The sequence below is a fragment of the Somniosus microcephalus genome, chromosome 8 (genome assembly GCF_052327205.1).
Source record: "Somniosus microcephalus isolate GS21.2 chromosome 8, FLI_Smic_1.0, whole genome shotgun sequence".
In the NCBI taxonomy this organism is placed as follows: Eukaryota; Metazoa; Chordata; class Chondrichthyes; order Squaliformes; family Somniosidae; genus Somniosus; species Somniosus microcephalus.
In genome coordinates this window covers 72,264,036-72,287,473 of record NC_140994.1, presented here as the reverse complement: position 1 = coordinate 72,287,473, position 23,438 = coordinate 72,264,036, and the positions used below count along the sequence as shown (strand labels likewise).

Sequence of the window (23,438 nt, the reverse complement as noted above, 5' to 3'; positions counted from 1 at the left end):
GTTATTCTTTGTCCTTTTGATTGAAGCACTTTGAACAGCAATAAAGAGAATTGCAGCCTCAGATTAAAAAAAAGTATTACAATCCTCATTAAAATACTGTGGGGGAAAAATTCGGTTGGTTTGTGCCTCCTGTAAAGTCCGTGTGTAATTGAGACATGGACTGCAGAAGTTGGTTATAACAGAATTACGTGTGTGTTGGGACAAATATTATACAGAATTATAACTGAATGGAGGCAAAACTGGAACTACTATACAAAGTTACTACACAGGCTTATATACAGGGGTGGTCACTACTGGTACTGCAGTATACAGGGGCTGCAGAATATAGTTCCTTCTTCAAGGTACATACACTACAATTCCTCCCCTTTTAGCTAAACAGTACATAACATTCGATTAATAATTAAATAACATATTTACAATTACAGTTGCTATATACATTAGCTGAAGTTAATCAATTATAAATTCAGTCTTTGAGGAGGCTTCCTGATTCTGTCCGGATAACGCCTCTTTGGGGTATCACGTTCTTCTGGCAAAGTTGATTCGGGATCAACGTCGTTGTTTGGTTCGTCTGCTTCCAATATCACTGATTCTGAGGTAGATGCAATTGGTACTTCGGTTTCATCACCAGGTGTATAGGATCGTGGTGTAGATTTGACGTTTTCCAGTGACTCTAGAATCTGGTCAGCATGGCGTCTTACAATGCTCTCTCCAACATCCACGGTATACATTAGAGGTCCTTGCCGTGTGCAGATCGTTCCTGGCTGCCATTTCTCTGTGCGGTAGTCCCGGGCCAAAACTGGTTGACCTATCTTGAAACTCCTGGTTGGCCTTTCATTTATATTCTGAAACTGCCTGTTCTCCACATCTCTTCTGATGACTGGCTTAACCAAATCCAAGCAGCATCTTGGTCTTGGATTGAAGAACATCATGGCTGGAGTTTGGTTGGTAACCGCATGTGTCGCATTCCGGTAGGCAAACAAGAAGTTATCCACCTTGTGTTGTAGGGGTATGTCTTCATTACACATTGCCTTGATAGCCTTCTTGAATGTTTGAACGAACCTCTCAGCTAATCCATTGGTGGCTGGATGATATGGGGCGGATGTGTAATGCTTAACACCATTGTTCTTTAAGAACCTCCGGAACTCTTCAGACACAAACTGTGGTCCATTGTCGGAGCAAATCTGTTCAGGCAGCCCATTTCTGGCGAATATGGTTTGTAAGACTGTGATAGTTTTTTCTGTGGTGGTTGAGGGCATTTTTATTACCTCTGGCCACTTTGAATGTGCATCCACTGCAATTAAAAACATCGAGTCCATAAATGGACCAGCAAAATCAATGTGTACCCTTTGCCATGGAGATGAGGGCCACTCCCATGGATGTAGAGGGGCTTGTGGTGGGGCGTTTTGGACCTTCTGGCATCCTGTACAGCTCTTGGTCATCTCTTCGATTTCTCTATCGATTCCCGGCCACCACACAAACGCTCTGGCTAAGTTCTTCATTTTTACCCCTCCCAGATGACCCTCATGAAGCTCATTGAGCACTCTATCCTTCAATTTGGGTGGAATTACTACTCTGGTTCCACACATCAAGGTTCCTCGGCACACTGACAGCTGTTCTCTTCTCGGCGAGAATGCTGGCAACAGTGGTTCGCCATGTGCTGGCCATCCCTTCACCGTTAAATCATAGACCCTGGAGTGTGTCGGGTCATTTCGTGTTTCCTTTTCTATGTTTGCATTCGTCACAGGTAGACATTCGACTATGGTCGAGTGGAATATCTCCACAGGATCCACTGCAGGTGCTTCTTCCACCGTCGGCAACGGTAGGCGCAACAATCCATCAGCATTCCCATGCTGTTTAGTTCCTTTGTACTCGATGTCATATTGGTGTGCCCCTAGGAAAAGGGACCACCTCTGTAGCTGTTGTGCTGTCATTATCGGGACGCCCTTCTTAGGGTTGAAAATGGAGACAGGAGGTTGATGATCAGTTAGTAGAGTAAATTTCTGTCCGTGCAGGTAGTGATTGAACTTCTTCACCCCCCACACCAGGCTGAGGGCCTCTCTGTCAATCTGGGCGTAGTTACGCTCGGCTGCAGTTAACGAGCGTGACGCAAAAGCTATCGGCCTCTCTGAACCATCAAAGAATTTATGTGACAGTACCGCTCCAATGCCGTAGGGAGATGCATCACACGCCAGTCTTATCGGTAGTGATGGGTTGTAGTGAGCCAATACTTCTCTTGAAATGATCAGGCCTTTACACTTCTGAAAGGCCCGCTTATATTCATCGTTCCATTTCCATGCTACTCCAGTTTGTAGCAGGGTGTTCAGTGGGTGCAGAATTGTGGACAAATTCGGCAAAAACTTATGGTAGTAATTCACCAATTCGAGGAATGACCTCAGTTGCGACACATTTTAAGGCGCTGGAGCCTTAACTACCACTTCAATTTAGTCAGGGGACTTATGTAACCCCTCTTCATCAATCACGTGGCCACAATACGATATTTGTTTCTTAAAAAACTCGCACTTGGGGCGATTGGCTCGTAGCCCATGTTCTCTTAGTCTAGTGAGCACCTGCTCTAGGTTGGCAAGGTGTTCACTGTCATTTTCACCTGTCACTAGGATGTCGTCCAGGTAACACTGAGTCCCCGGAATCCCTTGCAGAACTTGTTCCATCGCTCTTTTCCATATAGCCGGAGCTGATGCTACTCCGAATACCAGTCGATTATACTGGTAAAGGCCTTTGTGACTGTTTATCGTGAGATATTTCCTAGAGGATTCTTCAACCTCCATCTGCAAATATGCTTGTGCTAGGTCAATTTTTGTAAAACGTTTCCCTCCAGATAGTAAGGCAAAAATATCTTCTATCCTCGGAAGAGGATACTGTACTGTGTGAAGGACTAGGTTCACAGTCACCTTGAAGTCCCCACAGATGCGAACCTTCCTTGGCTCCTCAGACTTATTGTTTAACGTTTTCTTCATGACAGGAACGATGGGTGTCGCCCACTCGCTCCAGTCTACCTTAGATAACACGCCTGTATTCTCCAGATTCTCCAGCTCTGCCTCGATGGCTGGGCGAATTGCATACGGTGACTGTCTTGCTTTGAAAATCTTGGGAACAAGGTATTGGTGAGACCGCACCTGGAATATTGCGTACAGTTTTGGTGTCCATACTTAAGAAAGGACATACTTGCTCTCGAGTCAGTACAAAGAAGGTTCACTCGGTTAATCCCGGGGATGAGGGGATGGACATATGAGGAGAGGTTGAGTAGATTGGGACTCTACTCATTGGAGTTCAGAAGAATGAGAGGCGATCTTATTGAAACATATAAGATTGTGAAGGGGTTGGATCGGGTGGATGCGGGGAAGATGTTCCCGATGATGGGTGAAACTAGAACTAGGGGGCATAGTCTTAGAATAAGGGGCTGCTCTTTCAAAACTGAGATGAGGAGGAACTACTTCACTCAGAGGGTGGTAGGTCCATGGAATATGCTGCCCCAAAAAGCTGTAGAAGCTACATCATTACATAAATTTAAAACAGAAATAGACAGTTTCCTAGAAGTAAAGGGAATTAAGGGTTACGGGGAGCGGGCAGGAATTTGGACATGAGTCTAGGTTCGGACCGGTCATGGCCCTGTGGGTAGCAGAGCGGGCCCAGGGGCCGTGTAGCCTGATCCTGCTCCTATTTCGTGTGTCTAATTCTGTTAGATTCAGGAGATGGTTCTGTGATAGTGGATTGGCGGTTAGGATCAGATCAGCCATGATCTTATTGAATGGCGGAGCAGGCTCGAGGGGCCGATTGGCCTACTCCTGCTCCTATTTCTTATGTTCTTATGTTCTTATGAATTGCATTCTCTTCTATTTTTATCGAGGCGGTTACGCCTTTAAGAGTTCCCAGTCCTTGTTGAAATACCTCTTTAGCATTAGCTAAGATTTTTGACAATCATCCAGGTGTGACGTCGTCACCCTTTTTACCAGCCACAGTCAGTGCCTGAATGGAGTGCCAGTCTAAACTTATCTTTCTGATCCATTCACGTCCAAATAACGGTCGTCCACCATCTTGCAATATGTACAGATACAATTTCTGTATTTCCTTGCCGTTGTATTCGACAGGCACCCTTATTTTCCCTCTGGGGTATACTTTCTGCCCCGTATATGTCTTCAAGACAATGGATGTGTCTTTCGAGGGTATGTGTGAGAATAGCCGCTCGTAGTCTCGTCGATTCATGACGGTCAGGGCTGATCCTGTATCCAATTCCATTTTGACTTGGGACCCTGCTATCGTGAGGGTGACCCAAATGGTTCGGTGATCCTCTTTTGTGATTACGTTGTGTAGTTTGAGACAGCTTAGTCTCTTGTTCCCGGATTCACTATCGCTCTTCTGGTCTTCGGAACTACTGTCCGTCATCTTTTGTACTTTCCTGTACTTTTCCTTAGTAGTCTTTTTGTTGTTGTTAGTCTTCTTCCCGGACCTGCAAACTCGTGCAATGTGTCCCATCTTTCCGCATTGCCTGCATGTTTTGTCCTTGGACCAGCAGTCCTTCTGGTCATGGGTTGTTCTGCCGCAGCGATAACATTTTGCAAATCCCCGTGTCATTTCATGGGTGCCGTATTCCTGTGGCATTTGCTGTATTTCCGCAGCTCCCCTTGCTGCTGCTTCATACGACACTGCCACGCTGAAAGCCTTATCTAGCGTCAGCTCTTTCTCTGAGAGTAACCTCTTCTGGGTTCCTTCACTCAGGAGTCCACAGACAAATTTGTCCCGTAGGGTATCTGCCAGTCCTGCTCTGAACTGGCAGTGCTTTGATAGCTTGCGTAGTTCCGTAAGGTAATCAGCATTGCTCTCATCTTTATGTTGATTTCTCTTGTGGAATTTAAATCTTTCTGCTATCAGCAGCGGTGTAGGATTTAGGTTTTCCTGTAGGATATCAACAATTTCGTTAAAACTCTTCGCCATCGGTTTGACTGGAGTGATCAGGTTCCGCAATAGGCTGTACGTTCTTGCGCCCATTAAGTTTAGTAGTACCGATGCCTTTTTCTCATCGGCTACTTCATTTGCCTTGCAATATACTTCGACTCTTTCCACATACGTGGTCCAGTCTTCTATTGCATTATCGAAGGCAGTGACATTGCCAGTCTTCGGCATCTTGGAGATCTAAGATGGCGCCTCCCGCGCTTTGCCTTCTTCCCCGATTGAACAAAATGGCGCCTCCCGCGCTTTGCCTTCTTCCCCGCTGGATTAAGATGGCACCTCCCGCGCTTTCTGCCTTTTCCGCTGCTGCCAGCGCTGTTGCTGGTGTTTTTATGCCTTGATGGCGACGCCCTATGGTCTTCGCGCACTTCCCCCCGCGCTGCTGCTAACGCCGCTCTCCGCAGTCCCCGTGGCAAACTGCAGCTCCTCGCGGCTTTCTGCGCTTCTAATTTCTTTTTCTTTTATTTTAATTACTGTTCCCGTCGTCAGAGCAGACCCTATGGGACACTTCCCTCCCTCTTCTCGGGTCTGTACGCTGCCCGGCTTCGTAGCACTGGCCGCGCCCTGTGTGCTCCACCCTCTCTCTCTCTCTCCTCTTCCCGACAACGCTGCTCGGCCCCGTTGAAATGCCACCCGATCGAGCTCTAGCCCGCCGCAGCCCAGGAAGGATCAGTGTACTACCTGCCACCAGCCCAATTAGCTGGAACACCATAGACTGGATAACCAAGCCCAGCTCTCGACAGCCTCTCCTGCAAATCTTCGAATTCGATGAATCAGAGGGTGGTTACCCACGGTCGACGCCCGTTTCTTCTGTTTGTTTTTTTTTTTTTTGGGATTTCTTCCTTCTGGCTTCGACCTCTAACAACTTCGCTTCAGGGATGGACCCCCGTGAGGCGGTGCAGAACTGTAGGTAAGTTCGGATCTGTTCGTCGCCAATGTAATGTCCGTGTGTAATTGAGACACGGACTGCAGAAGTTGGTTATAGCAGGTGTTTACTGAATGGAGACAAAACTGGAACTACTATACAAGGTTACTACACAGGCTTATATACAGGGGTGGTCACTACTGGTACTGCAGTATACAGGGGCTGCAGAATATAGTTCCTTCTTCAAGGTACATACACTACACTTCCCGTTAGCACCTTAAGAGGGCGCTAATGGGGCGCAAAGCAACTAGCGCCCGGGATGTTTGCGCCGCTCGCGAAATTGACCAGACATTTTGCGGCGGCGCTAAACACTACCGCCACGATCTCCTGCGCTCCCAGATCGTGACGTCAGTCGCGTGTGCAATGCCCCGGACCGGATATTGAGTGGCGCCCCCCTGCCTTACCGCCTGCCGCTTGCAATGACAGGTTGAGGAGAGCGTTTTGCAGTCGGGAAGAGACTGGGGAACGCTATTTAAAGGCGACCAATTCCTGCCTTTTTTTTCGGCGACATTTTTGCACCACGCATTCTGAGAGAGAGAGAGACTTCTGGAGATATTCAACGCTGTGTTGAGGAGTTTTGGGTACTGAGCAGCACTTTGCAGGTTCATTTTGATTTGATCTTCCTTGCATCAATTTAGAAGAGACTTGGGGGCTGCACTCTGACATCTTTCTCTGGGCCTCTCCATTGTTCTTTCCAGCAGATTTGATGTACAGGTCTTTCCAGGCCAAGATTCAAGGGTGCAATGAGCAGGATATGGATGGAGAGCAAGATCAACCCTCCCCTTTAAGAACTAGCCGGCGCCATTGTGTCTGTGTTCCATTGCTGACTGACATCACATGAGCTTCGCCAGTGCTCTGAAATAGCGCCTCGCTTCTCGGCGTTAGCGCCTTAAGAGAGGTATGTAGCACCTGATTTAGTGCTTCAATCATCTCCAGGGGTGATAGAAGCCAAGTTTGCAGTCGGAGGCGATAATTAGCGCCAGGCACTAAACTTTGCGCCCGGCCAATAATTGCGCCCCAATCGGGGCGATACCGAATTTCTCCCCCTGTACCTTTAAAGAAAAACACATTTGCCCAGAAATTCGGGTTGGGGGCTTCCCGCGGGTGCAAGCCCCCGACCTGCACTTACCTTGCGCGCCGGCAGTTGAGCTGTGGGCCCTGTGGAATTTCAATCCGGGGCCTGGCCCAGCTGCCGGCGCGCAGTGCTTGCGTATCCCAGTGGCACAGTTAGTTCAATGCATCCCCTGGGATCACGTGGGCCATGGGCAGCCAATCGGAGGAGGGAAAAGCCCATTCATAAGTCTTGACAGGAAGACCTGTCAAGACTTATAAATACTACGGCCCCAAAATAGCAGTAAACCTTCAAATACATTTTTTTTTAAATCACACTTTTTAAATATACTATAAATTACATTAAATAACTATTTTAAACAATAATTTAAATTTTTGAAAAAAATAATTTTATATTCTAACAGGGCTAAAAATAAACTTACCTTGCTATAAAGTATTTAAAAATAATAAACCTGTGGAAAAAATGTTTTAATTTTTAATTAATTGACCACTTACCTTGTAAAAAGCAGGCCTTACGCCTGGTTTTTACATTTCTAAAATCTAAAGACTTACCCTCCCGGAGAAACCTGTAAAAAAAACATAAGTTCAAAGCGCACGCGCAGACTCCCCCGCGCACGCGTTCGACCTCTGAACCCCTTCGTTCAGAGGAACGGAAGTGTCGGTATCCCACGCATGCGCAGTGCATGCAGGAAACCAGCACTTCCATCAGGCCCACGCGTGAATACCCCGTGCGTACTCACCCGTGGAGACCCAAATTTCTGGGCCGTAAAATTGCACACTATAGCAGATGCCAATTGACCGTGCCTGTGTCTCTTTATTTCTAATATCCAAGGATAAAAGTTCAATAATGCACCCATTACATCGATGGCCACACTTGGTAATAACACTTTCAGTAATGTAGCTTTAGCCAGTGATTGACAGTAAGTATAAATAGATTCCATAAAATATAGTAAAATCGATAGGAGTCGGAAAAGCTGAAATTTTAAGTGCATGACATAATGGACATGACATATAAGGGATGATTTTAACTTTTGGTGGTTTTCAATAGGAACAAGAATATGCGCTCTCTATCAGGCTGTGGGCCAAGCATAAATTAACCAACAAATGTATTTAACATTAAACAGGTAAATAAACAGTACACAGTACAAACAGAATATTTATAGAAATTACAAACTGTCCTATTCTCATATTGTCAAAGCACAGGATGCTTCTCCTGTGCTCTCAACAATAAAGTTATCCTAGATATCTAGTCACTCAATTCCAGAGCCTCCACCGAGCTCAGAATCTCCGCTGCTCTTCAGACGGACTGCTGACTGGGATAAAGTCAGCCACAGATATGACATTCATAGTCCTTTAAAGATAGCCCATTAAAAACTGTATTTCTCATAACCACATTACTTAGAGCATTTGCAGTGTTCAAAGACAGACAATATTTCTGGGCCTAACCGGAGCCTCCTGTGTGTCAGTAGATTCAAAATGAACAGTTTGGCCATTGAAACATAATCAAGCTATCCAGCTTCATCATAGCCATGTGTCCACATCATCTGCGGACCTACGATTCTCTAAGAGTAGGAGATTGGGACTAGATGGTCCAAATGGCCTCCTTCTGTGTGGTATGATTCTATTATTCTTTATCAGCCAGCAGAGAGTTCACTTCTTCAGCTGAATTTGGTTTTGGTCCTAGAGCTACCATAATGAAAAAAAGAAAATACAGGAAACTTTCTGCTATCCGGCACTGACGGGACCGAGCTGGTGCCGTACCATCAAAAGTGCCGGACATACCAGCGTTAATGTTGAAACATACGGAACTGAAAAGCTCCGTGTGAATCAACAAACCCTGTTGCTTAGCAATAGCTTCAAAACAGTCGGCTGCAGCTGCAAGCGTCTCTAGCTGAAGCTGTTGCTGTAGCTACAGACCTTGCAGTGCCTGACTGGGAAAAAAAAGCAACGAGAACTAAAAAAACTTATAGAAAACGGCTCCTGATTTTTGCCGTTAGATCGAGTATTCCGGACATATAACCTCCAGATAAACAAATGTTTCCTGTAATAAGCAACTTGCATTTTTATAGTTCCTTTCAAGCCCTCGGGACATTCCTAAGTGCTTCAGAACCAATGAATTACTTTTGAAGTGTAATCACTGTTATTTTGTAAGCAAATCTAGCAGTCAATTTGCATACTGCAAGGTCCCACAAACAGCAAATGAAATAAATGAGCTAATCTGTCTTCACAGAATCACAGAAACCCCACAGTGCAGATAGAGGCCATTTCGGACCATCGAGCCTGCACCGACACATATCCCACCCGATCCCCGTAACCCCTACATCAACACATATCCCACCCTATCTTGATGGTGTTTGTTGAGGGATGAACTTTGGCCAGGACACTGGGAGAATTCCCTGCTCTTCTTTGATTAGTGCCATGGGATCTGTTACGTCCACCTTCACGGGGCCTCGGTTTCACGTCTCATCTGAAGACGGCCCCTCCGACAGTGCGGCACTCCCTCAGTACTGCACTGGAGTGTCAGCCTAGATTAAACCTGTCATGGGGCTTGAACCCACACCCTTCCCACTCAGAGGCGAGAGTGCTACCACTGAGCCAAGCTAAAAGGAACACATGTTAATAATATAATTCCTCATAAGCAAATACATGTAATTTTTGTCACAGTCCTAATATAAAATTACGTTTATGTTGATCCGGAACATTTAACTTTAAATATTGTTGTAATCATCTGTACCAAAAGCCCAGCTCATATTGTGATTGTAGAAGATGTATGAATCCTGTACCTGAGAGTTCCGATACCATGTCCGTCCAGATCCACCATCTTGAGGAGGACTAGTTCTTTGTCTGTATTTGATTTGTACCTATATAAATGACAGCATTTAAATAAATTATGACACAGTCCTTATTTCATTCTTTTTACATTTATTTAATTTTAAAAATTCAATAATTTTATTCCAAGTCTTCAAACATCTAATACTGAAAAATGCAACAAAATAAAAGGATGTTGTCTCCCATTTTATTTTCGACAAATCACTGCAAGCTGATTCTTAAGAGCATTGCATCTCAGAACTGGCTTGGAAGCAATAACTGGAGTCTTGGTAAAGGGATATTGTCATTTTAATTGAGTGACACTGCTCACAATTAATGCCGTTTCCATTTACAGTGCACTCCTGGAAAACTAAAGGTACTGTCAAGGACATAAGTTTTTAGGAAGCCTTTTGAAGGCAGAAAGAGAGAGAGAGAGGGGTAGCTAGCCAAAGTGGGTTTGCAGGGCAGTCACTGAAAAATATACTCCTGGCGGTGGAGCATTGAACAATCGAGATTCAGAAGAACGGAGGGTCCAAGCTGTGACACCGGCCCGTCAGATTCCCCAGACAGGATGGAGCAAGGCCATGGCAGCATATGGTGACGAGGATCCTGGAACCGATTTGTTGGGACACTCGGGAACTTTGTGTGAGCAGACTCAGGCCACACATTCATTTCAGAAAAGAAGTTATCACGGAGCCCAGTGGTGAAGTACACTGGTGCTCCAGTATACCGTGCCACGCAGTGCTAGGGGAGAGCACCTTATCATGTTGAAACACTCAATCAATTATTTCTGAAGTGCAGTGACGTTGTTAAGTAGGCAAACATGGCCGCCATTCTGTGTCAGCAGCATCCCACAAACAGTAATGAGAAAGAAGAAAGACTTGCATTTATATAGCGCCTTTCACGAACTCATGATGTCCCAAAGTGCTTTAAAGCCAATAAAGTACTTTTAAAGTTACTGCTGTAATGTAGGACACACAGCAGCCTATCTGCACACAGCAAGATCCCACCAACAGCAACGTGATAATGACCTGATAATCTGTTTTAGTGATGTTGTTTGAGGGATAAATATTGGGGCGGAACTCCCTTGCTCTTCTTTGAAATAGTGCCAAGGGATCTGAGAGGGCAGATGGGGCTTCGGTTTAATGTCACATCCGAAAGGTGGAACCTCCGACAGTGCAGCACGCCCTCTGCACTGAAGTGTCAGCCTAGATTATGTGCTCACGTCTGTGGAGTGGGACTTGAACCCACAACCTCTGACTCAGAGCTGAGAGTGCTACTGACTGAACCAAGGCTGATATCTAAAGGACCTGTGTCCAGGCCAACTTACACGGCAGTTTAATGTTACAGATGTGACTGTTACTTTCTTTCAAATCACAAATGAGGCATTGATGGCTCTAATCGTTTCTCGGAGCATAGATTCAGATGTGTCTGTCTGCAGCCTGTTGTTATGCCTCCTACTATACAAAAAATGGAATAACATAAATCCTGATCTCGAATGAGTAAAATTGGAATACGTGCACTCTTCAATTGTAATATTTTCCAAAACAATTGGAATAGTAAATAATTGGGAAATCTTGTTTAAAGGAAATAGGTTTAATTTTTGAATGGCAGTAAATATGGGAGTTGTTTATACTGTCATGCGCAATGTACATCAGCTCACTAGATGGAGCTTTGGTCCATTACTTTGTGCATTGTGAAGGAAAAAACAACTGAAAATAAAAAGGAAAGTAATTCTATATAGTACACAGTAGGCTTAAAGATTTGTGGGGCTTGAATTTCACTCCTGTATAGACATCCTTAAAATATTGTATATGCTATCAAACCAATGAATGTACAGATACTTCAGAGCATAATCCTTACATATATGTTGGTATTGCTCGTGTAAATTCATAATGATGGAAAATCTGTGTAAGTTATTTTAATGGATAATTGAATAACTATCTCAAGCAGAAGAACATAACAAATAGGAGCAGGAGTAGGCCATTTGGCCCTTCGAGCCTGCTCTGCCATTCAATAAGATCATGGCTGATCTCATACCTCAACTCCACTTTCCTGCACTATCCCCATATCAGTTGATTCCCTTAATATTCAAAAATTTATCGATCTCTGTCTTGAATATACTCAACGACTGAGCCTCCACAGCCCTCTGGGGTAGAGAATTCCAAAGATTCACCATCCTCTGAGTGAAGAAATTTCTCCTCATCTCAGTCCTAAATGGCCGATCCCTTATTTTGAGACTGTGACCCCAGGTTCTAGACTCCCCAGCCAGGGGAAACATCCTCTCTGCATCTACCCTGTCAAGCCCTGTAAGAATTTTGTATGTTTCAATGAGATCACCTCTCATTCTTCTAAACTCTAGAGAATATAGGCCTAGTCTAATCAATCTCTCCCCATAGGACAATCCCCCATCCCAGGAACAAGTCTAGTGAACCTTCGTTGCACTCCTTCTATGGCAAGTATATCCTTCCTTAGGTAAGGAGATCAAAACTGTACGCAATACTCCAGGTGTGACTAATTGACTATTTGGCCTGTAGTTACAATTGCTATGCTTACAGTATTTGCTTTGCTTTCACTCCACATATAGACTCCCTGAGTCCTTATCAGCTGTACCTGAGCCTAGTATTCATTTGATTCCTATTCTCATTGGGTACCTGGCTCGTTCTCCTTCTGGATTATTCAGGTAAGAATATGGGCTCCTGTTTATGTTGCTGCCTTCCAATTCTCCCTTGTTTATAAATATTTTTCCTGCTTTCATATTCTTGTGTGCGATATCAATGCTCTGCAGGGAAAAGGAATTGTAAAGATAGATTTTGTAGCACATTAATGCAGTGAAGATCAACATTGTCCAAGTTACACTGTTTGAGGTAAATAATAAACATTTGGAAAGGATATTCAGAGTGTCCTGAAAAGGAAGTTTGCACCTGTGATCCTCATATTGGGAGGCCCTAATTTCAGCCGGACCATTGGCTTCAAGAGGGGTTTAAAGTGTTCCCAATTGAGAGTGAAAATCAAAGGGCAAGTTGGTCCATGTTGTTCTCACACACCTCACCCCCGACTGACTGATAGAACAGAGGCATTGGTAAAGGCATGGGGAAAATAAATCTGTGTGCCCTCTCTGTTAAGAAATTGTCTTGACAGGAGGAGGTACCAAGGGCAAAAGGCGATTCACACTTGGGACTATACAGTACTACATTTAAAAATAATTACACCCACCAGGATAAAACTTTTTAAAACAATGTTTTGTCAACAAAAATGATAGTAACTTTATATCTAAAGTCATTCAGTATTACATCAATTGTAATGTACATAAAAATTAGTCAGAACAGGAAATGGCCATTCAACCCAACAAGCCTTTTCCATTTAGCATGAAATTAAATGAAAGCAATAAGCTTTCCATTTTCTGAGAAGCATAATTTTTCCAATTTTCTTTCATCATCATATTTCTGAGTGGTGATAGCAGTGGATACATTCCATTGAAAATGTATTAGGCTGCATTACTTTTCCAGAAATCTAATCCTAGAAACGTTATTTTCTTAAGTGTAATAATTTACAAAGTGAAAAGTTGTTTTTGTCACAAACTACCCAGCAACCAGGGAGGAGAGTCGACCACGACATGAAATGAGGCCACTTTGTCTATGATGTATTATGCTTCACTCGCTATGATACAACATTCACAGGGTTAAAAAGCAGGTACACTCACAGAAAATGGCCCAGTGTGATTTGATACAACAGCTGCAGAATATAGTTATTGTGTCTGGTGAAGTACCCAAAGAGGTCAGGCCATTCAATCCAAATGCTGGCATTTTGTGTGTTTTGTTTGTCTATAGGTTTGATTGGCATCTCTCCAAGTTTGAGACACTCATATTTAAATTTCCTATGCTCTGTCATTCTTTGAAAAGTATTTCTAAGAAAGAAAGAAAGAAAGAAAGGAGAGAGGGAAAGAAAGAGAGAGAAAAGGAGGAGAGAAAACGAGGAGAGAAAGAGAGACAGAAAAAGAGAATAAAAGAACTTGCATTTATATAGCGTCTTTCATGACCTCAGGACGTTCCAAAGTGCTTTACAGCCAATGAAGTTCTTTTGAAGTGTAGTTGCCATTGTAATGTAGGAAATACAGCAGTCAATTTGCGCACAGCAAGGTCCCACAAACAGCAATATGATAATGACCAGATAATCTGTTTCAGTGATGTTGGTTGAGGGATAAATATTGGACACCAGGGAGGACCCCATTGCTCTTCTTTGAATAGTGCCATGGGATCTTTTACGTCCACCTGAGAGGGCCTGGGTTTAACATCTCATCCGAAAGACAGTGCAACACTCCCTCTGCTCTGAAGTGTCAGCCTTGATTATGTGCTCAAGCCTCTAGGGTGGAACTTGAACCCACGACCTTCTGACTCGGAGGTGAGAGTGCTACCGACTGAGCCACAGCTGACACCTTAAGGACCTGTGTCCAGGCCAACTTACACGGCAGTTTAAGGTAACAGACGTGGCTGTTATTTTCTGTCTTCTGACGAGGATGGTTAAACTTGTAAGAACTATAGATCTAGTGTGTTATTGCTTCTGTTCACTTATTCACTTAATGGTTACTAATTCCATTTGGCAGTTTATAAACCGAGTCACCATTCAGTGAATTGATAACTCTTTAGCCTTCAGAAACAGAGGGAGATAAGGTGAGGGCACATGATATAATCTGTAAACTGAAGTGCAGGAACAAGGATTTCCTGTTTGATCCTTGGTCTCCATTCCTCGATATTGAGCAAGAAAAGGCATACATACGCTGGTTGATAGGGAGCAAGGGCTCACCTGAGAAACTCTCTATCCAAAAGTTAACAGTAACTATTAAAAGAAACACTCCATCTTGAATGACAAATCTTTAAATTAGATCACTAAAAACTTTCTTAATTGGTGTGATACTATTTGCAGCTGGACCTGTTTAAGTTAGAATGTGTTATCAAACATTAATCTACCGATATAGTTACAGTCTAACGCACATCCAGAGTGTGTGTGAAGGTGTTAGTCACACTGATCTCACATGCAAAGTGACCATCAAATTTGCAAAGCACGACATGTGAAAGTGTTTTGTTGCATTTATATTTGATTGGATCAAATATCATTGACAAAATGCAACAAATCATCTTAACTGCAAGTTGCTGAATTTTTTCAAATACTACTGAACAGATAGGAAAGCGACCAATGAAGAATCAGCAAATGTCCTGGGGCATTATGGGAGTTTGCTTGAAAGTTAATAGTCCCTGAAGGGAATGCAATAATAAGCCCCTACCCTTTTTGAATGTTAAGTTGTTTTAATTGTAATCTTCCTTACCTCTGTCCCTGGATTCCCTCCTTCCCCATTTCACTCCGTGGCTCAGAATAGGACCATGCTAAGCATCACAACCACGCTCCAGACTCCAAATCTCAAGGAGCAGGGTGGCTCAGCAGAAGCATGCTGGATGCATAACGGAGAGGTTGATGGATCAAAACCAACCCCGTAACAACTTTAAGTGTCAGTGTAGCTCAGTTGGTAGCACTCTTGTTTCTGAGTCAGAAGGTTGTAGACTCAAGCTTCACGACAAACTGGAATACATAATCTAGAGAAGCATTTCAATGCAGTAATGAGAGAGTGTTGCACTTTCAGACAAACCATCTGTTGGATGGATGAGGTGTTAATCTGAGATCCTGTCTGCCTGCTCAAGCGCATGTAAAAAATCCATGGCAGTATTTGAAGAAGAGCAGGGAGGTCTTCTGGTGTCCTTGCCCGCATTTCTCCCTCAACCAACACCATCAGAAACAGATTATCTGATGATTTATTCATTTACTGTTTGTGGGACATGGCTGTGTGCAATTAGAAACATAGAAAAATAGGAGCAGGAATAGGCCATTCGGCCCTTCGAGCCTGCGCCACCATTCAATATGATCAATTGATTATTGTCAACATAATAATAGTGGCAACATTTCAAAAGTAATCTATTGGTTATGATACACTATGGAATGACCTGAGAGGTGCCATATAAATGCAAGTTTGTTCTTTCTTTATCTGTGAGAAATGCCATGGGAGATTTGTCCTTATATACTTTAGATCCACATTTTACTAGTTATTCAATATCCATTGGCAAATGATTGTATTTGCACATCAAATGATAAACATTACACTTAAATATATGACCAGTATCACACACTAAAATACAGAGAAGAATGTCTAACCTTTATTATGCCATTAATTAAGGCATTGATGGATGGTTTGATGTAGCCTTTGCTTGTGATCAGGCAGAGAGTGTACTGAAAGTAGCCTGCAGGGCCGGAGTGGGTGTGAATACCACTCAAGACAACATTGTCTTGTCTGTAGAGATACCCGTATGTGCTCTTCAGTCTTTTTAGAACCTAAAAGAGGTAACGATATTCCTATTAGTCATAAATTACATAACTCACTTTTTGAAAAGAAATCGTATTGCTAAACTTATTGGTGATCTTTTTTGAATCTCAACAAAAGGCAAAATAAGAAGATACAGAACCTAGATACTTTGGCCACGATTTCGCCAACCGAGGTGGGTCCGGGGCGGCCGGGGTCAGTGTCGCGGTCCCAGCCCGCTGCCTATGGCAGTCCACACTCTCTAAATGATTTTACGTTAATAGGGCTTGTTAAGCCAGCCCTGCGAGGTTCCCAGACAATTAAAAGGAAGCAAGTCTGATGATGTTATTTGATGGTGACGGCATCAGCCGGCTTCCTTAAAGGGACCATGTCCAAATTGATTTTGACAGTTCTGCTGTCAGTGTTCTACAGCATTGAGGTTCTGCAAACTCTGACAAGCACTGCACAAAGGTGCATGGCTGCACCCAGGCTCTCCCATGACTCCCTCCATATGCTTATGACGAGTGTGAAAGGAATGGCTTGGTGGGATGGTGCCAACCTGGCACATCATGTGGCATCCAGGGTGTACAGCATCAAGTGAAGTAAATCTGGCCATGGTGAGGCCATCCCTGGTGTCCCGGGCAGCAACATGGTGGGTGCTGATGCCCTGTGCAACATCAGTTGATTGCGGAGAAGGCTGGTGTTGTTGTTGTTGCTGCTGGTGTGCCTGGTGCTGCTGGGGTTGGGGCTGATCATGGTGGGATTCTGAAGACCAAGGTGAGATAGTTTCAAGGGCAACGATGCTGATGGAATAGATGGTAGGTGAGGTTGAGATGACAGAAGCAATCTGTCAATGGTGAGAGAGGTTGTTCCAATGAGATGGCACTGGAGAGAGAGTTGGCTCCAAACACTTGCAGCTGCAGAAAGCTCAATCTGTCTTCCAGATGCAGTAACCAACAGTTTCTGAGCTTTGAAAGTGAACAGCTGTAACATGGGATCTTTTATACAACTTTGGCAGCTGTCAGGTCATGAGATAATTCAGTGCTGAATCCACTCACGACATGCTGAGCTGACGTGTTCCCCGAGCAGCGGGTAACCTGTGGGGGAGCACGTAAAATTGAAATGTAGGCATTAAGTAACACTTAATTGGATGTTAACAATTCATTTAATGATGTCAACTGCCTCCCCCGCCACTTGGTGTCGGGTCTGCTCAACGCCGACAGACCCGACACCTGGGAGACTCGTGTGGAGGCGGGTTGACAGCGGGTTCCCTACCCGCTGACAATCTTTTCTACTTTGACAGTGGACCCGCCTCCGAACCCGCCCTCTGAGCGCCAGCAAAATTCAGCTCTTTGCTTTTAGGAATAAATTGATCAGGCACTAACATTTTGTTCTATTGAGAGCTTCCATCAATTTTATCGACATGGAACAATGGGACATCAAGGACATATAATAAGAAGAGTATGTTGATTGGGATAACAAGTGACACTGTCTTTTCTTAATACAAAAATAGTAGAGTGGAATAACTAACTATACATAGACGAACATGAAACAGCTAAAATAAGGCGTAGATGCACAATTCAGTCAGATGCTAAGAATGCAGCTTGAGCCTTGCACAGAACCCAAATGTTAGTCATTAATCAATTGGTGGATATTGAAAATGTGACATGAACTGATTGCAGCCTCCATTCGTAACACATACTGAGTGGGAATTTTCCTTATTGCAAGGCAAGCAGGAAAAACAGCCTCACTGTGCCTGGGCGATATTCTAGCTGCATATGCACCAAGAAAATGTATTCTACTTTTTATATTGTGATCTCACTGCAGCTCCATGTTCATCGCACTGTTTTGTATTCTCGCTGAGATTTTTTAGACTCAAAAACTGCAAGGAGAATTCTGGGAGACAAAGGCAAAGGAAATAAACACAATATTCTGCTCCATTTCTTTCAACGTTCAAATAGCGACAAAGCAAAATCTACTTCCATACTGCCCGGCAAAAAGAGTCAACAATAGCCATGGGGAAAAGAGACCCCGAGCTGGCCCACAGGTAGGTCGTGGGTGGTGAGGGTGGAGGCAAAGCAGAGGAGAAAGAGCCTGCGCCAGCAGCAGCCTGCAATATTTTTGTTGGTGCTCCTTCTCCTCCTGGCTCCACAGAAATGAAACTATTGGAAAGTTTGCTTATCTTTTTCTGGGCGGCCTACAGTGGTCCCTTTCAGGATCGCTGGTTAGGCTGCTGAACATCAGGATAGGTATAAAGGAAGGGGGAGAAACTTCAGTCAAAATAGGTGCAAGAGTTGGTACTTACCTCTAATCTGAGCTTTTGAGATATCATCGCAATGTCAGCACTGACGAACACAACTCTCTTTGAATTGCTCGGGTCTGCTACAATAAAAGCTCGACTGTAGAGACGGTTATGGAGTCCTGCAGCATTCTGGTCGGGACTGGCATATCCCATCTACATATTAGCAAAAACAAGTGTTTACAGCATGCAAATCACATGGCACTTTCTTTATATCACATCAGAATTACACTGATGTACTTTTCACATGATTAGTAATTTGATATTCATCTGGTAGTTGCCACTGTCAGTGCAAAAATTTGATTCTGTTCCATGTTCTCTCATCCCTAATGTGGCAAGCCTGGCATTTGCACAGGTTTACAGAACTTTTTAATCAAGTTTGAAAAAGGTTTATTTGACAAAGTTTTCAGGCTTTGTTTGGGAAACTGAAAAGAACTTTGTATCTGATAAATGTAATGTGTTTGTCTTTTACTGATCAACCTTCAGTGGTGCTGCATGCAGGAGATGGTGCTATAACAGAATGAGATGCTATAGTGGGAGAAGCACTTTACTTCCCCATCCTCACTTTGGCTTTCAATCCAGCGGCAGCCGATGTGACCAAAACTCCCTCTCTCTGACAGTTGGAAGAATTGAGTTTGGATATTCACAACGCAGTTCCTGGTGGAATTAAGTCTAAAGCACGTGGCACTTTTCTTAAAGCAATGTGCCCATGTGGGAAAAGTGTCCATTCACACACGTGTGAAAGCAAAACAAATCTGGTTACGTATGTATACAGCATTTATTAGGTTCAACAGCTGAACAGGGACGTTTTCTGTCTGTTTTCCAAAACTACAGGGTAATTTCATCACCCCCACAAGCTAACTGTCTGGTTTGAAACTGGACAAATGGCTATCCTAAGGAGCAGCTAAATGCATGGTTGGAAAAGAGTGTAGGAAGGAAGGAGGGAGCAAAGATGTCAAGCCTGTGAACATTGGGACCACTTTTGGTACATAAGAACATAAGAAATAGGAGCAGGAGTAGGCCATTTGGCTCTTCGAGCCTGCTCCGCCATTCAATGAGATCATGGCTGATCTTCTGCCTCAACTCCATTCACCGGCCCTATCGCCATATCCCTTGATGCCTTTACTAGTCAGAAATCTATCGACTTCTGTTTTGAATATACCCAATGACTGAGCCTCCACAGCCCTCTGGGGTAGAGAATTCCAAAGATTCACCACCCTCTGTGTGAAGAGATTTCTTCTCATCTCAGTCCTGAATGGCCTACCCTTTATCCTGAGGCTGTGACCCTTGGTTCTAGACTCCCCAGCCAAGGGAAACATTCTCCCAGCATCCACCCTATCAAGCCCTGTAATGCTTCAATGAGATCCCCTCTCATTCTTCTGAATTCAAGAGAATACAGGCCTAGTTTACTCAGTCTCTTCTCATACGACAGTCCCGCCATCCCAGGAATCAATCTCGTGAACTTTTGTTGCACTCCCTCTATGGCAAGTATATCCTTCCTTAGGTAAGGAGACCGAAATTGTACATAGTACTCCAGGTGTGGTCTCACCAAGGCCCTATATAATTGGAGTAAGACTTCTTTACTCCTGTACTCAAATCCTCTTGAAATGAAGGCCAGCATACCATTTGCCTTCCTAATGGCTTGCTGCACCTGCACATTCACTTTCAGTGACTCATGTACAAGGACACCCAGGTCTCTTTGAGCATCTGCATTCCCCAATCTTTCACCATAACTTCACATTTATCCACATTATATTCCATCTGCCATGTTCTCACCCACTCACTGAGCCGGTCGAGATCCCCTTGAAGCCTCTTCACATCCTCTTCACAACTGCCACTGCCACCTAGCTATGTATCATCAGCAAATTTGGAAATGTTACATTTAGTCCCCTCATCCAAATCATTGATATAGATTGTGAATAGCTGGGGACAAGCAGCAATCCTTGTGGTACCCCACTCGTCACAGCCTGCCATCCTGAAAAAGACCCGTTTATCCCTACTCTTTGTTTTCTATCTGTTAATCAATTCTCAATCCATGCTAGTATATTACCCCAAATTCCATGTGCCCTAATTTTGTTCACCAACCTCTTGTGTGGGACCTTATCAAAGGCCTTCTGAAAATCCAGATACACCACATCTATCGGTTCCCCTTTGTCTACTCCACTAGTTACATCCTCAAAGAACTCCAATAAGTTTGTCAAACAGGATTTCCCTTTCATAAATCCATGTTGACTCTGCCCAATCTTACTATTAGTTTCTAAGTGCCCAGTTATTGCATCCTTTATAATAGATTCCAGCATTTTCTCAACTACTGATATGAGGCTAACAGGTCTGTAGTTCCCCGTTTTCTCTATCCCTCCTTTCTTAAATAGTGGGGTTACATTTGCTATCCTCCAATCTGCAGGAACCGTTCCAGAATCTATAGAATTTTGGAAGATGACAACCAATGTGTCCACTATCCCAATGGCCACCTCTTTCAAAACCCTAGGATGTAGGTCATCCAGTCCTTGGGTTTTATTGACTTTTAGTCCCATTAATTTTGCTAGGACTGTTTTTTTACCAATAATAATTTCTTTAAGTTCCTCATTCTAGCCACACCCTTGGTTTTCTCATATTTATGGGAGGTTTTTTGTGTCTTCCTCCGTGAAGGCAGAAACAAAGTATTTATTTAATTTCTCTGCTATTTCCTCATTGCCCATTATAAATTCTCGCATCTCTGACTGTAAAGGACTTACATTTACCTTCGCCAGTCTTTTCCTTTTCACATACCAATAGAAGCTTTTACAATTTAAAAGGGTTTAAACTAAAATGGCAGGGGGTTGGGAACCTGTGCAGGGAGACAGAGGAAAGGGAAGCAAGGATAGAAACAAAAGACAGGAAGGAGAAAAGCAAAAGTGGAAGGCAGAGAAATCAAAGGTGTAAATCAAACGGGGCAATAACGGCACAGCAGTTATCATGGGTGACTTTAATCTACATATAGATTGGGCTAACCAAATTAGTAACAATACTGTGGAGGAGGAATTCCTGGAATGTATACGGGATGGTTTCCTGGACCAATATGTCAAGGAACCAACAAGAGATCAGGCCATCTTAGACTGGGTATTATGTAATGAGAAAGGATTAATTAGCAATCTTGTGTGAGGCCCCTTGGGAAGGAGCGAACATAATATGATAGAATTCTTCATTACGATGGAGAGTGAAGTAGTTGACTCAGAGACTAGGGTACTGAATTTAAATAAAGGAAACAATGATGGTATGAGGCGCGAGTTGGCTAGGATGGATTGGGGAGCATTACTTAAAGGGTAAACAGTGGATAGGCAATGGCAAACATTTAAAGATCGCATGGATGAACTACAGAATTTCTTCATCCCTGTTTGGCAAAAAATAAAACAAACAAGATGACTCAACCGTGGCTAACAAGGGAAATTAGGGGCAGCGTAAGAGCCAAGGAGAGGACATATAAATTGGCCAGAAAAAACAGCAAACCTGAGGATTGGGAGCAGTTTAGGATTCAGCAAAGGAGGACAAAGGGATTAATAAAGAGGGGGAAAATAGAATATGAGAGGAAGTTTTCAGGGGAACATAAAAACTGACTGTAAAAGCTTCTATAGATATGTGAAGAGAAAAAGATTGGTGAAGTCAAGCGTAGGTCCCTTGCAGTCAGAATCAGGGGAATTTATAATGGGGAACAAAGAAATGGCAGACCAATTAAACACATACTTTGGTTCTGTCTTCACAAAGGAGGACACAAATAACCTCCCAGAAATGCTGGGGAACATAGGGTCTAATGAGAGGGAGGAATTGAATGAAATGAGTATTTGTAGGGAAATGGTGCTAGGGAAATTGATGGGCTTGAAGGCCGATAAATCCCCAGGACCTGATAATCTACATCCTAGGGTATTTAAGGAAGTGGCCCTGGAAATAATAGATGCATTGCTGGTCATCTTCCAAAATTCTATAGACTCTGGAACAGTTCTCATGGATTGGAGGGTAGCTAATGTAACCCCACTATTTAAAAAGGTGGTACAAAGAAAATGGGGAATTATAGACCGGTAAGCCTGACATCAGTAGCGGGGAAAATGCTAGAATCCATTATAAAAGGTGTAATACCAGAGCACTTGGAAAACAGTGACAGGATCGGACAAAATCAACATGGATTTACAAAAGGTAAATCATGCTTGACTAATCTACTGGAATTTTTTGAGGATGTAACTGGTAGAATAGATAAGGGAGAACCAGTGGATATAGTGTATTTGGACTTTCAGAAGGCTTTCGATAAGGTCCCGCGTAAGAGATTAGCGTGCAAAGTTAAAACACATGGGATTGGGGGTAAGGTACTGACTTGGATGGAGAACTGGTTGGCAGACAGGAAGCAAAGAGTTGGAATAAATGGGTCTTTTTCCGAGTGGCAGACAGTGACTAGTGGGGTACGGCAGGGATTGGTGCTAGGACCCCAGCTATTCACAATATAGATTAATGATCTAGGCGAGGGAACTAGATGTAATATCTCCAAGCTTGCAGACGACACAAAGTTGGCTGGGCGTGTTTGCTGTGAGGAGGATGCAGAGAAACTCCAGTATGATTTGGACAGGTTGGGTGATTGGAAAGATGCATGGCAGATGCAGTATAATGTGGATAAATGCGAGGTTATCCACTTTGGTGGCAGGAAGGCAGATTATTATCTGAACGGCAATAGATTGGGAAAAGGGGAAGTGCACGAGACCTGGGTGTCCTTGTGCATCAGTCGCTGAAGGTAAACATGCAGGTGCAGCAGGTGGTTAAAAAGGCAAATGGTATGTTGGCCTTCATTGCAAGAGGATTCGAGTACAGGAGCAAGGATGTCTTGCTGCAGTTGTACAGGGCCTTGGTGAGACCACACCTTGAGTATTGTGTGCAGTTTTGGTCACCTTATCTGAGGAAGGATGTTCTTGCCATGGAGGGAGTGCAGCGAAGATTCACCAGACTGATACCTGGGATGGCAGGAATGACGTATGAGGAGAGATTGGGTCGATTAGGCTTATATT

At 43.7% G+C, this 23,438-nt stretch overlaps 1 protein-coding gene across 1 annotated transcript in view; it reads right to left on the bottom strand.

Annotated features, from left to right (window-relative positions):
* The window catches only part of asah2 (N-acylsphingosine amidohydrolase 2), a 138,421-nt gene that overhangs the window by 101,788 nt on the left and 13,195 nt on the right, over window positions 1–23,438 (bottom strand). Inside the window, exons 4-7 of the mRNA XM_085994878.1 lie at window positions 18,421–18,570; window positions 15,971–16,147; window positions 12,424–12,551; window positions 9,745–9,822 (exon numbers count right to left, since the gene is read on the bottom strand). Coding sequence (XP_085851004.1) covers window positions 9,745–9,822; window positions 12,424–12,551; window positions 15,971–16,147; window positions 18,421–18,570 — 533 coding nt within the window. The remainder of the gene's footprint in view (window positions 1–9,744; window positions 9,823–12,423; window positions 12,552–15,970; window positions 16,148–18,420; window positions 18,571–23,438) is intronic.